Source organism: Dromaius novaehollandiae, chromosome 6 (assembly GCF_036370855.1).
Source record: "Dromaius novaehollandiae isolate bDroNov1 chromosome 6, bDroNov1.hap1, whole genome shotgun sequence".
Taxonomy (NCBI): Eukaryota; Metazoa; Chordata; class Aves; order Casuariiformes; family Dromaiidae; genus Dromaius; species Dromaius novaehollandiae.
Genome location: NC_088103.1, coordinates 13,069,505 through 13,088,098, shown reverse-complemented (window position 1 = coordinate 13,088,098; position 18,594 = coordinate 13,069,505). Strand labels below are relative to the sequence as shown.

At 47.2% G+C, this 18,594-nt stretch overlaps 1 protein-coding gene across 6 annotated transcripts in view; it reads left to right on the top strand.

The window, feature by feature from the left end:
• Positions 1-18,594, top strand: part of ARID5B (AT-rich interaction domain 5B) — a 104,297-nt gene that overhangs the window by 27,970 nt on the left and 57,733 nt on the right. For 4 of the 6 annotated variants that reach the window (XM_064513701.1, XM_064513699.1, XM_064513702.1 and 1 more), the window contains one exon: positions 13,998-14,228. The exons of the other annotated variants lie outside the window; for them this stretch is intronic. In XM_064513701.1, the coding sequence (XP_064369771.1) occupies positions 13,998-14,228 (231 nt within the window). The remainder of the gene's footprint in view (positions 1-13,997; positions 14,229-18,594) is intronic. 6 annotated transcript variants of the gene reach the window in all.

Sequence of the window (18,594 nt, the reverse complement as noted above, 5' to 3'; positions counted from 1 at the left end):
AGGTAGGTGGGGATGAGATTTGGAGAGCGGTTGCGTAAGGGTAGGTGAGGGGAGGGAAGAAATGCCCAAGCCAACCTCGGTTCTTCTGCCTCTTAAAGTGACAAGCTGTAATTTCTCCCAAAACGCTCCACGATGCCTTAACACCTCCCGGGGAGGTGCCTGGGGGCACGCGTGCTCGCGTGGTGCGGTGCACCGCCGCAGCCGGCTGGTGGTCTCCCAGAGACGAGGGCCCAGCAGCGTTGGCGCTAGCAGCAATTAAAAACAAACCAGCAAACTCCGCTCCGGACCCGGGGGCCGCCCGTGCCAGGAGAGCCCCCGTAGCCGAGAGTCAGAGCGGCCGCATCCGTTGCGCTGCAGGGCCGCGGGGTCCCTGGTCGTCGTGATGGAGGGTGGAGAGAAAGCAAACTCCTTCCGGAGGAGCTGCCTCTCGAGGCGACCTAGAGAGAAGAAGGACTTCCCCCGTCGTAGCGGTGGTAAGACTCACAGCCGGTAAAAGACTTTCGGTCTCTAGGAAGTCAAGTGAGATTCTCTACCGGCTAGTTTGTTTTAATTTTTCTTTTCCTGTTCTGCTTCGTGACAGTGCTGCAAATAATTATGTTGATTTATGGTTACAGGTATTTTAAAGCTGTAGTATGCTCTAACAAAGCAATGCCAGCGTATTGTTTCTGGCCCTATCCAATTATACAATTGAGTTTAGGCATGTAATAATGTTAAACGAAAATATCCATCCTAATGGGCTGAATTTCATGAAGTACAATGCAGGAATATTTATAGCTTCATTCTTGGAGCCACTTTAGGGTCAGAATATGCCTCCTTGGTGTGGCCTTTAAGGACAGGAGAAAATCCCAAATTTTCCTCAGTCTGGCCCCAAACCCATCGTGGAACCGCTGCCCAGTACCCAGGGCAGCCTGGGAAGGTTGGTGGGAAGCAGAATATGGGAGAATAATTGTTTCCGCTAGAAAATGAGGATCCGGCCTTATTTGTACAGTAAGACAGAGTCATTATTTGGCTGTGCCACTGTAATGAAACAATAAAGATCATACTTAATTTAAGTATCATCTCCCAAGAGTCTTTTTGTTCTCTTTCTAGCATTTTGGCTATTAAAACAAGTTTAAATCGCTGGTATAGTTTCCCAGCTGCTTTTCAGAGAGTGAAATGGGCAGAGGCTCCCCTCCTCCCCACTCCGTTTAAGTGTAGACCTTTGGCATTCCAGAAATCTGACCTTGTTTGTAGGGAACGGCTCATTTTTCTATAATGTAATATGAAGCACTCTTGTGTTTTGATTCCACGAGCTAGAGAGTTTAATGTTCCAGCTTGCCACGATAAGGATGTGATCTGGTCGAGATAGACACACTAAAGGAAATTAGCTATTGTACTATTCTTTAACATATTGTTTGCGCAGCAGTTTCATTTAGAGTAATTTTGAGTAATCTTGGAGTACCTTTTAAAGATTTCTTTTTCTTTTTTTTTTTTTTTTTGGCCTGGATAAAAAGTGCGGCTTTAAGAGGTTTCTCCTAAAATAAATTTGCGGCGGTCTCCTTGCTAGTCAGCCTGCCGTGATTACTTGCAGACATACTGGAAATCTGCATGCGCTTTTCTCCATTATAAAACACTGATCTGCTCAGATCATTAGCTCCCTCATGACTAGCGCTTGGCAGCCCGCCAAGGCAGCCCAACTCCGGAGCTGTAAATCGTGAGTTGAAATAGCAGAAAGTGGATTTGTAACTTAAAAAGTGTAAACAGTTTGGAAAATGAAGTAATTTTAGAGTATGATTGATTGCCTTAAGATTGCACTTTAAATTAGCCCGGGGTCTCCGATGTGGAGCCATGCGCTAACTGCTTATTACAGGTTTTCACTTTTCCTTGGAACAATGGCATTGTTGGGAGGCCTCTAAACAATGTGTGCTTCTCCTAGAGTGACCTTTTAGGAAATGAATAGTTTTATTGTGTGTCCATTACTTTGCCTGAAACAACATTTTTGAGTTATTAATTTGCCATGTTCTATAAATAAAGGATTCAAAATGCAAAGCAGCTGCCTGATGCTGCATGCGTTTATCAACCTTGGGCTGAGGTATCACCACTGGAGATTGATAATGCGCCGCGCAGATAATGTTTTTTCCACTGATAAATTAATAATGTTTTGTGTAGACTATAGTTACTGGAGATTGGTTCTTGAGTACTGTTGGAGCAAAAATTAGGATTTTCATGGTGCAGATGATGAGCGCGCGTGCTGGGGGCCTGGCACACTGCAGTCACTTGTTTCAAGGACCTCGGCTCACTGCAGCGAGCCGCCTGATGTCTGCGGTCCCGGCAGCGGTGGCTGGAGAGGGGTGGGCAGCAATACACATGCATCGTGTTTGGCTCCTTAAAAGTTGAGGGCACAGTGTCCCCAGCTCGCTCGGTGCTGGTGGAGAGCAGTAGCAATGGGAGATAAAGCCTGCTCTTGGCTCAGGAAAGCGCGTGCTGTTTGGTATCCGGCGTTGTGTGCGTGCTGGCTGCTAGCGAATAGTGCCTGAAACCATTTGCTGTTCTTTTCGGAAAGAGATATGAAATCAATCTGCAATGTGTCCTTGGTATCTAAGGTCACAAAGATCTTTAGTGTGGAGCAGGACCTCAATGTGATTTTGTGGGTGTGGGCACATAAGTCTGTTTTACGTATATATTAAGCATATGTATTCTGTCCGTCCAGGACCGCTGTGTTTGCTGCCCTTACACGTTCTCTAATGCTCATGACCACGCTAAAAATTAAGAATCTAAAACTCTTTCGCTGACATTAACAGTGGTTGCAAATCACAGTAGATGGCTGTGACTGCTTGAACGGAACATACAGCAAAAACTCTTATAATTTGGTTTCTGAGTGCGTCTTTCATCTCCTCCCTTGTCCTAGATTTGGTCTCTGGCATTCAGTAGATGGAAGGCGCTGTTTTGTCATTCTTGGGGAAGCTCTAGTGTTATCAGCCCTCCTTGAGCTTTCTTCCTTTCTCACTCCATGTTTGAAATGAAGGTGTTGCAGCTAGGTTTGTGCAAGAGGGATCGCCGAGAGGTCTGAGCACAGGTCTGGGAGCCGGAATCCGCGCTAGGCCAGGCTCAGCTGGGCCAGGCTCATCTGGTGACTCATCTGGTGGCCTCAAGCAAGTGGGAACATCTCCTACCAGGTTATTTCATATGCAAAACAGGGCAAAATAATACTTACCTATCTGCTTGCCTTATAGGAATGCCCTGAGGGCTAATTAGCGTCCATTAAGTGCTTTGAAATAGACAGTGCTATCTACTATTAGAGCACACTTCAGAGGGGTAGACAGTAAGCGGAGGTGGTTCCATCCTTCCTCTGTGCTGGAGGTGGGACCAAGCCACGTGAGGAGCGGAGTACCAGCAGCACGGTGGATTTTTGGAGGATTGGCAGTGCTTTGCCTGGTCCTTCCTGGGCAGACTCGCTAGACTTAACGCTCTCGCTGAAAACTTGGAAAGAGTCTGCCTAGAGAAAGGAGTGGGAGGATGCTTGCTTGTTCCTCTCAGCTCATAGCCATAACTCGTCCTGAAATCCTTTCTCACCCTGCCTCCACCTGAGGCCTTTTCAAATAATTCAGGTAACGCCGCTCCTCTCCTTCTCCAGGAATTGCTTCCTGCTCCTGCACAAGAGGAAGAGAAATCCTGTGTTCGTTCTCAGGACGCGTGCGGGGCTGGGCTCTCAGGTTCCCATCGCAGGGAGCCCTGGCTTTTATTCAGAAGGCCATTTGCCTTTCTTGAAGAGCAAATTCTCATTTTCTTTCTGTTCACTAGGTAACAGACTCCGCTGCAAAGTCCTCCAAAGTCAAATCTAATTTTGGGGATAGGGTAGTAAACTGTGCAAGCGTGCGTCTTCTCCAAAGTCAGCCGAAGTCTGGCTTTCCACCCTCTTAACCAGAAGGGCTGTCGTCTGACCAGCAGCTCCTTTTGTCCTCTGGCGCATCTTCTCTCACCGTGAGCTTTTGTACCTCTCTTGCAGATGCCGTAATAACGCAGTTCAAAGGATCCAGCCCTGTTCTCACCGAAGCCCACGAGCCTGGCCTTTTTTTCAGTGAGACTAGGACTTGGTCCAAGTTGACTTGAGAAAAGCTTTATTTCTCTCTGTTTGCTCCTCACGCGTCTCTCAGGCCATGACTAATGTGCAATGAGACGGGAAAACCTGTGCGAAATTTTCCAAGGGAATTTTCTGTGTTTTAATAACATTAATGAATTTGCTTAACACTTCATCAGATTTTTCAGCTTGCGTTGTTGGGATTTTGGCTTGGGTACTCAGCCTTTTCTTCAGCTCCAGAAGGAGCTTCCCTCGGAAACACAGCTGGGGGCTCCGGGGAGCGTTTGGCCCAACGTTGGCAACTCAGCCTTGCAGAAACCTTTTTGGCACAGGCATCTCATGGTACCTGTGAATGATACCTGTGATATCTAATGATGCTGGGAGAGGAGGAATACCTGTGATATCTAATGATACCGGGAGGGGAACCAGAATAAGGTTGTACTGGGGAGCAGGTACAGCATTGCGATGAGATAAAGGATGGCAAATTCTTGGAAGAAAATACGTGTAGCTAGCACTTTTGTAATTGCTATAATTTTTTTTTTTTTAAGGAAACATCTTTCTGGTTCCAAGTCGTGGATGTAAGCGTTATTACGCTGCAGATGATAACACAAGTTCATCTGTAAAATTCTTTAGCTGTGCTTTTCGCTTCCCAGCTTGACTTTTTTCTTTTCTTCTCTTTGATTGCCTTCCAAAAAAGTTATTAGCAAACAAAAACAAGGGGCTGCTGAAGCTTATTAAAAATGGCTTCTTTTGTTCATATCTGGCAGTTGACAAATTGTCTTGTGCTCTATCTTACCTGTTCCAGTGTGAAAGGTTACGGGAGAAAATGGCTGCAAATAAATTGCCATTGAATGTTGTTGAAGACTAAGCATACTGCTTCTCTATTAAGGACCTCTTTTAAAGCTCTCTATTCAGGCTCCCCCCTGCATGTCTCTCTAACACTTGTCTGTTATATTATGTTTGGCACAGAAGGAAACATTAAATAGAAAAGAAACGTCTGACTGTGGTGTTTCTAGACCCTATTATCCCTCTGTCAAATGTCCACATGAGAAGGGTACAATTTTTGTCCGCGTTGATGATAATTTCTGAAGGTTTTACTAACCGTCTTCGGAGCGAATTGCTAGAAACAAATGAAATTGAAAGGCATATTTTTGCAGCTTTGGAAATCTTACTTAAATCAGTGTAATGAGACGCACTCAGTAAAATGTAATTATTCTCACTTCTCCATGTGTCAAAGAAATCAGCAGTATGGTTAGGGAGCGGAGGGTTACAGCGAGCTTGTTATTTTTATACAGAGCCAGATCCTGCTTGTGTGTAGCAAATTGTAAATAGTAGATAATGCAGTTTTTATGTCTGCTAAATACCCTGCAAGAATTAACGGGGTTGTTATTTCATTAAGGATTTCAAAGCGGGCATAAATGTCAGCAGCGGAGCTGAACTGCTTAAATCACTGGAGCATTTCCACCCGCCGCCCTCGCGCCGCGGCTCCGGGGCCGGCAGCTTCTGCCGTTGCTATTTCGAGGAGGGCCGAGTTCCCCCGAATTTTCAGAATGAGAGCGAAAGGGCCCCGCGGGGCGCGCGGCGGCGAGGCTTTTGACTCATGCGCCGCGGGGCGATGGAAAATGAGACATTTGCTCTTGCTGCGCGGAGAGGGTGGTGGGACGCGCCCTCGGGAGCGAGGCTGGGCGCCCCGCTCTCGCGCTGGCCTCGGAGCCGTGCGCGCATGCGAAAAAGAGAGGAGGCAACAGGATTTGCCCAGCCGCCGCTCTGCCGAGCCCGATGATCGCAGCCTCACGGCGGCTTTCCATTTCGTCCAAATTGCCTTGCGCTTTCCCAAAGCGAGTATAGATGCGTCCAATCATTTGAAGCTTCACAGACCTCTTCAACACAGAGGGGAAATCACAGACCACAAGTTTAAAAATCACCAGACTAGGGTGTCTTCCCCCCAAAATGCAGTCTTGAACGCAGGACTGGGGCAGCTGTTCCTTCCTTCCGCTCGCCGCCCCAGCGGTTAAATCGCCGTCGCTGTGAAAACGGCGTGCCGCTCTCCGGCCCGCGGCTCTCGTTGCCCGGGTCCCTCCGAGGCTCCAGCGCGGCGTTCTCCAGGGTTTTCTCTCTGCAGAGCTACACTTGGGAAGAAGAGAGACCAAAACACTTAATAATAGTAATAGTAGTGGTAGCAGTAGTAACAATAACAATAATGCTGCTGCTGCTGATGGAAAGGTATTGTACATGGAAAGGCTCCTGGATTTGACCGCACTCGTGAAAAGGCGTTAGGACGTGCGTAACTTCAGCCGTGGGAGCAGCGGCGCTTGCAGCGTTTGCAGCGTTGCTCCTGCGCCCAGATATTTGCAGGATCAGGCTTTGCACGTAAGCAGCGGAGTGTAGTTCGGCGGCGTGTTGGATGGTGTTCAGCGATTGCTGAAAACGGTGCATTAAATAGCACTTTGAATTGCAAAGTGCCGGTTCAGTTTTGTCTATGAGAATGATAACGCTTATTATCTGATTGTTCCCTGAGCAAATTTCACCTCAGGAAAAATTAAATTATGTTTGAATTCAGCTAAAGCAAAGTATATCATTATTTCCTTTCGTTATTAAAAGGGATTTTTACTGTTTGTTTGTTAAAACTGAAGCAGCTGCCATGTTAGAGCCTTAGATGATTTAAAGGCAAATTCGGAGAGGCAGAGCCATTTACAGTACAATTGGCTTGTTTAATGTGATTTAATTCCTCTTCTTGGCTTCGTCATATTACCAAATTATGTTTTCAACCTCCCCTCCCCTTTTTAATTCTTCCTTCTTTTTGTTATCAGCAGAATTGAAGCTGCTTATCAGTAACCACGACAACCAGGATAAATACTTGTTTTAAAGCTGATGCACATTCAACCTGAATGGTCTGCCTGACCCAGCGCGTCCAAGAGGACAGGCGGCATCTTCTCCGTCCATCATGAGTCCCCGTTTCCCCCCGTCTCTGTCTGCTTTAACAACCTAGCAGGGCAGCCTAAAAACCTTTCGTGTCGTGAGAGTGGTTTTTCCATGGTGATCGTTGCTGTTCGGACGTGGGCTGGCCCGCTCCTACCGCTTGAGGAACAAGGGAGGAGGAAATTTTGGGAAGGAGGCAGGCAGGGCTGGCAGGGGCCTGGAGGAAACTTGGGAAAACTCTGCCCTAGCCAGGAAGAGCCATGGATGGGGATTTCCACCGGGGCTCTTTGCCCTCTTGGTTGCCCTCCGAGTTGCTTGATGTTGTGGGAGAAAGCCTTTAAGGTCTCTCTGTCTCAGTTTCTCTGTGTAATGGGGATAATAATTTTTACTCATCTCGCTAAAGCAGTTATGGATGGAAGGGCTGTATAAAAGCTGGAAATGACGATTGTCCGTCGCTCTGCTTCGGGGTCTAGCAACACCTCATAAACCCGCTTTCTAAGACGCGGGAGGAACCGGGGAGCTGCAGCTAGGAGTAGCTGAATATTGGATCAGGGTATGAAAACGGACGTCGGATGCCTGGCTGGGAACTTTTTCGGTATTAAATTTCTTCCGTCTCCTACCAAAATTGGATTTACGATTTGAATTCCAAGTGATTTAATGAGATAAATATTATGGGAGATTTGATAATATGGACCTGCTGTCAGTCATCAATCAACATGCTCAGTTCTGTCCCCGTTAAGTAGGACTAGAACAAATCAGATCCAAATCACCAGCTGTAAAATATTCTTCAGCCATGTGCTTTAAGTACACATTAGATGGTGTTAGCTTTTTTTTCCTGTTAATGACTGTATTACTGTTAGACTGAACAGTAGTTTCAATCTCCAGTAGGTTTGTAAGCGTACTCTTTCTTTCAAATGTTGAACTAATCTGAGGAATTCTCTGAACTGCTGATGTTCTTCTGGCACCGCGACAGAAAACAGAGGGCTGTGGAAGTGACATGAAATTCTGAGAATTAGTTCTCCGTCCTCCGTACGAGGGGGAGAAAAAAGAAATCTGATACACACAGAAAGACTCTGTGCATTTTATTGTGCGTATTGGCAAAATATCTTTCGCCTTTTGATCAATTTAAAAGCAAAATCAAGCAGGCAAACGTCCACATAAGAATTACAGGCAACTTGTTAATACCATCATTATCTGGTAAACATAACTGTAATCACTGCGTTCCCTATACTGCAACATGTTGCCTTTGTTCTTGATTGCATTAGCATTCAAAGGGAGGGGGCTTTCTCAAAGCAAGGATGAGTAGCGCGGGTCCTGCCAACAAAGCAGTATCCCTGTTGTGTCGATAATTTACCAAAATTTATTTAAACCCCAAAACACAGATTTCCAGTCCTGTCTCATGGGGCTAAATCATTATTGTATTTGCATTTATCTGTGAGAGAAATATGATTCTTGTATTAATATTTTAGGTCTTGTAGTTAATTAGACAGCCAAGGCACACCAAGTCACGTTACTGCAGTAAACAAAGACCGTGGGAATGAAAAGTTAGGGTGGACTGGAAGAGCTGTTTTTGGAAAAGGTCTCCCCTAATCGCCAGAGAGAGGTTGGATAGGTGAGCTGGAGCACGGAAAAGCAGTTTCAGGAGGATGATGCAACTGCCCGAGCTCCTCAGCTCTTGCTCCTGGGTCACAGCCACCTTGTGCCAAGACAGACGGGTTCCTACGGGCGCTCTTAGCTTGGTGTCTAAGCGGAGGATTCAACGTGTGAGGTGGTCAAGCAGGGAGCCTGCCGTAATTGTCCTGCCAAGGTTATTTCTTTGGGAAGAACCATCCTCTCTCTCGTAGGAATACCCGGAGATGTGTGTATGGCTTCTTGGCCAGCTGTGATTATCTGGCTGGCGATTTGGGAGTATTTGGCAGGTTGTACCCAGGTGGTGATACGGAAAGGTGTTCTCATTTCAAGATTCCTCTTAAAGGTTTTTGAAGTCATAAAGATCCAATTTCTTCTTCTTCCTACTGACTCTTCCACCTTTCTGCTAGTTTTGTTTTTCTTGGGTTTTTGAGGCGTTCAGGGTTCTTTAGGTAATTTTGTAACGGTTCATATCTGTCTGCTGGAAACCTGTTCTGTGTCCCCATGGGACGTTATTCGAGCAGACAGGTTTGAGGTGTGCAGAGCCTGTCCGACCCGCAGTCGTTGGTTTTGATGGATCAGCTGTACTCATCTTCATCTCTTCTACACCTGCCTTCTCCAGCTGGTACTGCAGAAGGTCCTTGCCAAAGGAGCAGAATAGGGAAAGGAGAATTGGCTCCTATCTTAAGAGCTGGAAGAGTGGAAGTTTGTTATCACAGGTGGGATTAGGCTTTTTTATCTTGATGGAGAGCGTATCTGCTGGAGAGGGTTTTTGGCACACACTTGGACCATTGCTTTGGCATAGGGCAGGCTACATTGCTGTGTGGGTGAAATTAATTTCATTCACTTATTTGATATGCAGGCTTAGCCTTTAGCCTGAGCTAGCTGCAGTTGTTAGTGGAGGAGCAGAAACTCCAGAGGATGAGATGATCCACACGTCTTGCACAGCAGCAGGATGGGAGGAGGTCTGTGCGGCTGGCTACCGACGGATTCCCACGGCTGCTTGAGACTGGACCTGCACTCTTAGAGGGGACGGGTCCCACCATGAAGTGTTCTCTGGGGGGCCGCAGAAACCCTGGTCTCTTACCTGCTCTTGGGGACACAGCCGAGACTGAGCGCTGCCCTCCAGTACTGGAGAGACCGCCTTGTCTCGGCAGTTGTAGCCTTGTTCGTCCAACCCAGCTACCCGTTTTTAATGGTAACATCCGGATTCATCACCCCTCCCTGGAGTGTCTGCTGCACCTTCGTGATGCGGCCAAGGCTACGCGCACAAGCAGCAATAACCCAGCCGCGCTACGTGCGTGGCTCCGGGAGCGCGGTGCCAGCCGGCGGCATTGCCGGTGCCCTTTGCGGGAGGGGGCAGACGGACCGAGCACCGCAGCCCCCGCCGGCCGCGCGGCCTCTCCCCAGCAGCTGCCTCGCTTCGCGGGCCCCCACGCGCCCGGCGTCGTCCCCGTTCGCCCGGGTCCCCTGGTGCTCCCCGTGCTTATCTTATGGAGATCTGCGTTAACATTTATCAAAACAAACGGCAAGCTGGGGACCTTTTAAGTAGTTTTTTTAGTTAATAAAACCAATCTTCTACTTCTGTTATGTTAAAAGTACATTATCTTTTTATTACAAGCTCTCTGCAGCTCTGCCTGTTTTCCTTCTTGGCAATCTCGGGGCCGCTCCGGCTGATTGCTGTACGGAGAATTACAAAATCATTAAGGGTGGGGTTTTACCAGCTGACTTACAGTACGAGCCATTTCTCAAAATAACCACAACAGTGCAATACTGATGTGTAATTTACGTCACAGTATGTTTTTATGAAATAGTTTGTGGCTTATTCATTTAGATTTAGAACCGAATATCTCTTCTCTCGCTTTTTAATCACGCTTTCTTCTTTCTTTTTTTTTTTTTTAGGGTTTTTGGTTTTTTTTTACTTTTTAATATTTTCCACTGCTAGGCTTGGCTTGCCTCCAATTTAACAGCTACAGTGAGGGGAAAAAAAAACCCTGAGCTTTTTTTTCTTCTTTCCCCTGCAGTTTAACTGCAAGTGTGTTTTCCGCTTTGATGTATGCGTTTGTGTTAACTGCCGCGGAAGAGATTTCAGCGTGGCGGTGGCGTGCGCTGCAGAGGGCAGAGCAGAGACCTGATGAAATTGAGGCACCGGTTGGGAATTTTAAGCCGTATTAAGCGTGTGACGCTGTTGAGTCTCCTGCTCTAGTACGTTTCCTTTTTAGAAACGACTTTCTGTATAACGTCTTGTAATTAGAACAGGAAATCATTGAGTAACTGTAAGAAGAATAAGAGCACTTAAACTGAAAAGAAAATTACCTTCCGAGAAATTATATTCACAATTTTTTTCTTTCTTAAAAACATTTTTTTTCACGTTGCAGTGTTGGTAATGGTAGCAGCAGATGTACACACTCTTATCTGCATCGGTGTTGTGCTTAGGTTTTCTGGAAGAACATCATTTTCAGTAATGCAAAAAATGAATGGACAGAAAATGGGAAATGCCTAATTACAAAAAATATTCTGTGTCACAACAGAGTAGCAATTAAATTGAAACTTCAATATAATTATCAATAAGAGCGGAGCCTGGAAGCGTGCCAAGTACGTAAAGTTGGTGAGCAGCCTTTATGTGGTTGCTAGGAGCACGGGGAAAAGTATAAAGCTCAGGGAAAGGAATGTCTAATGTAATAAAGTAACAGGAGGCAGCATAAATCATTGTGAGAGCAGTTCATATCGACATTATTTTACTTAAATTGGGTTGAAACTAGACATTTAGTCTTACAAGAAGAACAAATCCATGTTTCTTCTGAAAAAAATAGCTGTGTGCTTTCTGGGAGGAAACGCGGGGTGTGCGCGTCTGACACGAGCCTCGTACATATTTGGGATCTTTTAAGCAAAAATCTTTAAATGTTTGTTTCTGTTGGCATCCAAATGCATTTGCACTAATACGATTAAAAGAACTAAAGGGCAAAATACTTGGCAGATTTTGCAGTTGAGGTAATTAGGTACAGGAAGGAACATGCATAGTTTTTCCATCAAGCTCTATAAAATCCTGGTGTGAAGGTCTTTTTAAAGAAAAAACTGCTTACTGATGTTGGGAGTAGATTAGCAATAACATTATAGTCTGATGTTTCTGAAACAAGCAAACAAAAAGCGAGTTACGTTTTTGTGTTTCTCTGCTCTTTCTGTAAATAGGTCTGGCGCTAGGTGGCTTGGGTAGGAATCCGTGTTTTTAGCAGGCTCGCTTTTTTTTTCTTCTTTTTTTGGCTTTTAATTGCCTTGCGTTGCATATTTAAAAAAAAAATGCTCGTACTGACCTAAAAAGTCAGTTCTTGCGTAGATTCGTTGTGTTTGGCGTTTCACGCATCTCTTCGTTGCAAAGACGGCTCGAGGGCCGCGCGATGCCGCGGCAGGGCCCGGCGCGGGGCAGCCCCCAGCCCCTTGCGCCTTCCCGGCCCCCCACCCTGCAGTACAGAGAAAAATGAAAAATTGACATTGACGGGGATTATTAAAACATGTAATTATGGTATAAGCACGGGATTAGAGTAATTTTGGTTGACTCTTCTAAGCGGCGTGCTGCAGGTATTATCTTTTACCGTGTTCCCTCCGCTGAAGCTAAAGCCGCACTCAGAAATTTAGCGTCTTGGTTTATTAAGATCTCAATTAGAAATTACATTGTTTTTTCTTGATTGTGCTGGAAGGCGATTGATGTTTCGATCTCTCCTCACAACAGTCCCTGCTTTCCGATCACACCCATCAAAGATGTGCACTAAACTCCCCGCTTAACAGCATGTGTCAGATTTTGCTGGAAGAAAAATACTTCTTCTCCGGGTTTGGGTTTTATTAGGGATTGGTCCGCTTTGATTTTTCTTCTCTCCTGTGGGTGGGGTGGAGGGAGAAGCCATCTTTGTTCCAGGGACGCGCTGCCTTTTGCCAGGCAAACCTTCCGTTTGTCCGTCCCTTATTTGCCCCAGCTATATCTATTGACCCTGGGGTGCATGAGGAAAGGGAGAAGAGGTGTCGTGACAGACTTGCTGGCGTTGCACAAGTACGCGTGAAAGGGGTCATCTAAGAAACGCCTCGGTTTTAATTCGGGACACGGGTCTGAGTTGAAATGTCCCTTGTCAGAGACATCAAGTTTGTGTAATCCTGTGCGGTGACTTACGGCACATTTGCCTAGAAACTAATGGTTTGCTACGAAGGCGCGTGGGGCACACAGTTATATACACCCTGCCTGAAAAAAAACCCAAAAAGCATGACCACATCCTTATTGACCAGGAGAGTTTTTAGAATCACAAGTTTTATTTTCTTGGAAGAGTAACGTAAATGGCTTTTAGTGTGTATTGCAATGTGTATTTTTGTAGTGTGCATTATTTTTTTTATACATGACTTGTTTTGCTCTCCCCACTTACTTCGGGGGTGGTGGGCAAAGTCGAGGGTTTTTAGAAGGGCTGGCTGTCAAGAAGTGTACTTCCAAAAACAGCCCTTCCCAGAGCGGTGTGCTGGCTTGGTGTTTTGCAGCATCGCATGTGTCTGCAGCGGTGACGTGCCAGGTGATATATCTGCTTCCAGAGACTTCGTAAAATTTAGCCTTTTATGTGTCAGTGTTTCCATTGCCTCGCACAAATCAAGCAGAGTTGTGCCATCGGGCGTAGCTGGGTGAGAAGCGATCTGACGTTCCTCTCAGTGTCTGAAGTGATCTTGACTTTGAGGGTAAGAAGGGCGATTTCGGTACGGCAGTGGGATTAAGCGTTAGACCTTTTGTCTCTGGCAGAAGAAGTGGCTGAGCTACCTGGTGATCGGGGTACAGCAGAGGACGTAACCCGCGTCCTCTTGCTCTGCCTCGGCTGGCCCGGCGCGGGGGGAGCCGGGCTCGCTCCCCCACCGGGATGGGTGAGCGGGGGGAGAGGGGCTGCTGCCTCCCGGCTGCCTACCTGGGAGCGAGTCGTTTCTCATGTTTGCATCTCTCCATCGTATATTATTATTTTTAAAAGAGGTTAGGCGGTGTAGAGACTACTTCAGTGAGATCGTGTAGGGAGCTGAGGAAACCAGCCGGCAGTATCGCTATGAGAGCAGCAGAGCTGGCCAAGCACGGGGACCGCGTCGGTTGAGTCCACCGGGCAGCTTCTGCTCGCTGGGGCACGGTCCTCGAGCCGAAGGGTGGGAGAACGGGACACAAAGCCAGAGAAGCAGCTGTTTCAATAAACCATCTTTTTATTTTTATTTTTCTTACCTTCCTTTCAAAAACCGCCATGTTGTGCAAGATCGATCTCGAGAAAAGTGCGAGTCTTTGCCCGTTGGCCTTGGGTTTTCTGAGACGTTCTCCCCTGGTGAGTCGCAGCCCTGGTTTGGGGTTTTTCTGATTTGTTAAGGGTAACTGTCTTGTCTTTCCTTCCAGGTGAGGATGATGAAGACTCAAACCTGCTAATTCTCAGCTACCCGCAGTACTGTCGGTACCGCTCCATGCTAAAGCGCGTTCAGGACAAGCCTTCCTCAGTGCTAACGGACCAGTTTGTTTTAGCCCTGGGTGGCATTGCCGTAACTAGCAAGAACCCCCAGATCTTCTACTGCCGGGATACGTTTGATCATCCAACTCTTATAGAAAATGAAAGTATATGTGATGAGTTTGGTAAGTCACTTTGCAGCTATTTTATGTTTCTCGCAAGTAGTTACGTCGTTGTGCTGCTTAAATGTCCACTGTTTTCCAAGAGGGAAAAGTGAACTAAGGCTATTTATGTTTGAAAAGTCATTGTTGGTGCAATATGCTAACGAATGCAAAATAGCAAAGACTCGCTGTGCGTCCCGTTGCTGTTGCAGAGCGCTCCTCAACTGCACTGATGCTCCCAGGGCCCCAAAGAAATGTCAGCGACTGGCTGTGTATTTCTGGTGTTCCCGAAACGCAGGCTTTTTCCGTGGGAGCTTTGCCCTTGCGGGGAGCTTGACTTTGCACATGCAGAGGCACGTCTGGGAGGTGACCTCTTAATTCAGAGGGTTTGGAGAGCACTCCACCGCTCCCCGGGACTGCACAGCTCCCCGCCGCTGGGAGAGAGCCTCCTCATAGCTGCCGGGTGATTTAGCACTTTTTTTTGTCAAATCAGCCCAAGTGGCAGAGGACCTGCTGCTGGATGTGTGGCAGGATGCATGTTCCGTATTACCCACAGTAACTCCAGGCATGGGTCCAGTGAAATTTCTTTAGCAGTGATTTTGTGATGCCAAGCTTGCAGGATTTGGGCCCAAACTGGTAAACCCACTTACACTCACAGCAAACCATTACTTTTGAGTGAGCAAAAATATTGGTTGCTGGGGGGTATGCCAAAAAAAAAAAAAAAAAAAAAGAAGAGGGAGAATGAAATGACTTGGAAGTTTGGTCTACTAACACAGTAGTGTCTTGATTTTTATTTACATTAAGATCCAGCTCAGAATATAAAGTTCAGTTTTAATTAACTGTCCTTCATATATGGAAAAGGTTATTTTAGGCTGGAAGGCGTTTGATGCGCGTACCATCTGTTTTCTGTAGAGTATTTTATTCAGGGTCACTCCTTGATTACAGGTTTGCTGCAATAGTTGGATCCATAACGTAACTGTATCATGGAATATTAGTAATAGATGAATCAAAGCGATGTGGAGTGATGCAGAAATGACGCCTCGCAAGCCGTGGCAAGTGCTTTGTTTGCTCTCCGAAAGCTAGCGGTGCCGTTCTCCTGACCTTTGCGAGGCAATTATCTCATTATCAAACCAGAGCCACAGCAGTCTTTGCCATAGAAATTAATTATGCGTATTTAAAACTTAGTTTGGTTTAGGAAGCAGATCTTTCGATGCCTATAAATCAAAAACTCCTACTCTTCAGAAGTCTCTTTTTATGCAAACGATGCGGTAAAATTTGCAAGTCCTGCTGTGTTAGGAAGGCAAAAACTGGCCAATGTATAGTTCCGTTTCCATGTTGCAAAATGCATGGTGTCAATTATATTACCTTTGTCGAAGGCAACAGGCAAAGTGCTATTTTATCCCTTTCTTTGCTGGCAGGACAATAAAACGTGCAACACGTTGTTATACAAACAGTTTACATTGATATCATGTAGATTGATGTCACATGGGGAAAGTGATGACTGCTAAATCTAAACAGAGGCAGGGTGGTACAGTAGATAAATGGATTGCTCCAAGGCCCTGGCATTTATCAGCCAAATCGGAGGGGGAGACCAGATTACAGAAATGTGACCAAAATCCTTGAAAGGTGCCTAGAAAGAGTTCCAGGTGTCTCATTTGCATTTGCAAGCAAAAGGAGTATGCAGAAGGAAAAAGGTAGGAAAAAGTGCATTTCCCCACCACCTGATAAGCCCCAAATTCCCCGGCAAGTAGCAGATTTTGGGAAGTGCACTGTGGTGACGCCGGGGGGTGAGGAGCTTTGCTCGGGCGCGCGGGCTGGCTCTCACCTACGCGTTCCTGGGTCTAACTGCCCGCCTTCATTGGCATGTGAAAAAACCCAAACCCTATTTCCTCGTCCCCCCCTTAAAACAAAAAAGAACATGTGCTCGCCGGCCGTGTTGCTTCTCTTCAACCCGATATCATTGGTAAAGGCGTTTTTCAAACTCCGTTGATTTATCAGCCGCTGCGGTTGCTGTTATTGAGTAACTTTTGTAAATGCGTATGATTTACTGGTATCGCCGCACAACCGTTCGTGCTGATAGGGGAATGGAAAAATTGGGGTCCTACTAATTTTCATTACGGGGCGAAGAGCCCTAGCGGGAGCGAAGCCGCCCATCGAGTGCTGCGTACGCAGCAGTGTGAGGGAAAGCACAGGCATTTATTTCTTGTCTATTTTTTTAGATCTGTTTGGTAAATTTTAAATCGGTCTGGATTACTTTTATAGCACGCCGGGTCCAATATGCTATTAAAAAAGCTGTTTGGTCCCTGGGGTGCAGTAAACACTTGCTCAGCCCCAAAAGGAGGTTCAAAGTTTTATTTTTATGTGTAAAGGCCAAATTTTTAGAAAACATTTCATACCCAAAAGTGAGAGGACTGCATCACGCTAGGGTATTAATATCATCTTTTCCTCTGAGAAATGAAACTTCTCCATTTTACCATAAAAAGAGCGGCGCACAGAGAAACCGCTCATTGAAAAAATGATGTGTAAAGGCACTGCAAGCCCCACTTCCCTTCTTACCCCTCTCCCCCACCGAAGGCTAACAACATGCTGCTTGCATGGGAAAAATCACCTGCTAAAAAAGAAAAGAGAAGAAAAGCCACCTCCCCTGCAGCAGCCCCGATGCCTCTGCCGCGCGGTGCCGAAAGCGGAGCAGTGATTTAGCATCCTCCCGGGCTTCGGGGCCGACGTCCCCCCAGCAGCACCTCCCTGCTCCGCCTCGGCCGGGGAGGCTGGGGCGGGAGGCCGGGGCGGCGGGGGTCTCTTGGGTGCCACAGAAGCCCCGTGGGGCGAAGGAGGCTCCATGGGGTGGAAGCGGGACCGCGGGGTGAAAGTGGGACCGTGGGGTGGAAGCGGAACCGCGGGGGGGCCGAGTGGGACCGCTGCTTCTGGGAGAGCTGCAGTTTTGCCTTTGCTTTCATTATGTATCTCAGCTTAGCAGAACTTTGTGACTCATAGATAAAATCAGTTGTTTAGGGGAAAAACACAACAAAACAAAACCCTGGCGTGTAAAATGAGACAAAAAAAGAGAGAGAGAGAGAAAGAAGAAGAAGGTTTCCAGTGTAATGAGATACGGAGAGTTTTCCTGCTGGTGACATTCTTTGTTGAGTCAAAGCTGACTTTTCTTTTTAAACCATCTCTAGTATAAAGGTTGCGCTTAGGAATGAAAGGTATTTTTTAATGTTTTTCGGTTGAGGTAAAGCGTCGCCGTTATTGCTGTTGTTCTGGCTCCCCGCGGGATGGTTGGCATCGGTGAAGTTCAGCGAAGCTGAGAAGACCCTGCTCCCCTGGGTCTCGGCCTCCTCATCCCGTCCCAGGGGCTCTGTCCCTGCTGCGGTCGGGCAGGGGTATCTTCAGGCCCCTCTGCAGAAGGTCTGGGCGGGGGTGTCCCTTCCTCTGGAGCAGCCATCGCTCCGTATGCCACCTCCAACAGCGGCCAAAAGTGGGCGATGAGGGAATTGCGTGTGTATTAATCCCCCCGCCCGGAGTGGCTAGAAGAGGATGTTTCATTGCACCTAAGTTCGTAGCGATGGGGTCAGCTCGCAGGGGTATGTAATCAGCTGGTGTTAGCTGTGACCCTCCGCGAGCTGTGCGTCAGTGCGCCTCGTGTCCCGTCCCTTCGAGAGCAGCGTCCGGCTGGAGGCGGTGCGGGGAGCTCACCGGTGGGAGAGCGCTCTCCCGACCCGAAGGAGCGTGTCCAGCTTTTGTGCATTGCATTTATTTTATTGTATGTGAGAGCTTTCCGTTTAAGAAAGGTCTCTAGGTGCTTTGGGTTTTTTTCCCCTTCTCCTACTTTTTTTGAACACTGCATATATCTACTTCTGGGAACAGCCCTGTGGTAATGTCCCAGTCGGAGCGCGTAGCGGGAGAGGAGACGTTCGTGTCTCCTTGTGCCCCAGAGGATGGCGGGAAGTACCGCGAGCCGGACCGGGAGCTGCCGGCACTGCTGTAGCCTCGTTCGTAGGCAGAGCAAGATTGCAAGCTCTCCTCCTCCTCGCCAGCCCAGAGGAAGCAAGAGGCATCCTGTACACCTTCAAAACGTACTCCTTTTTCCCCGGTACCGCTTTTTAAATTCCCAGTTTTCAGGCTTCTCTGTTTCAACACCGGCGTGATCTTGGGGCGGTATCGGTGTTTGTGCACCTCCGCTACGGCTGGAACGTGCTAGCAGGTAAAACGGGGATGTGAGGAGCAGGGAGGCCGCTCGCTGGCGGGGAGGCCGGGCCCTCCGCGGGTGGAGCCTTACGGTGGCATCTCCAGCAGTCTGAAAAATATGCAAATCTTTTCCAAGGCTCTGGGTAGGGTGGCTTAGCTAAATATTTCAATTTTAACTCTCTCAAAACAAAAACAGGACATA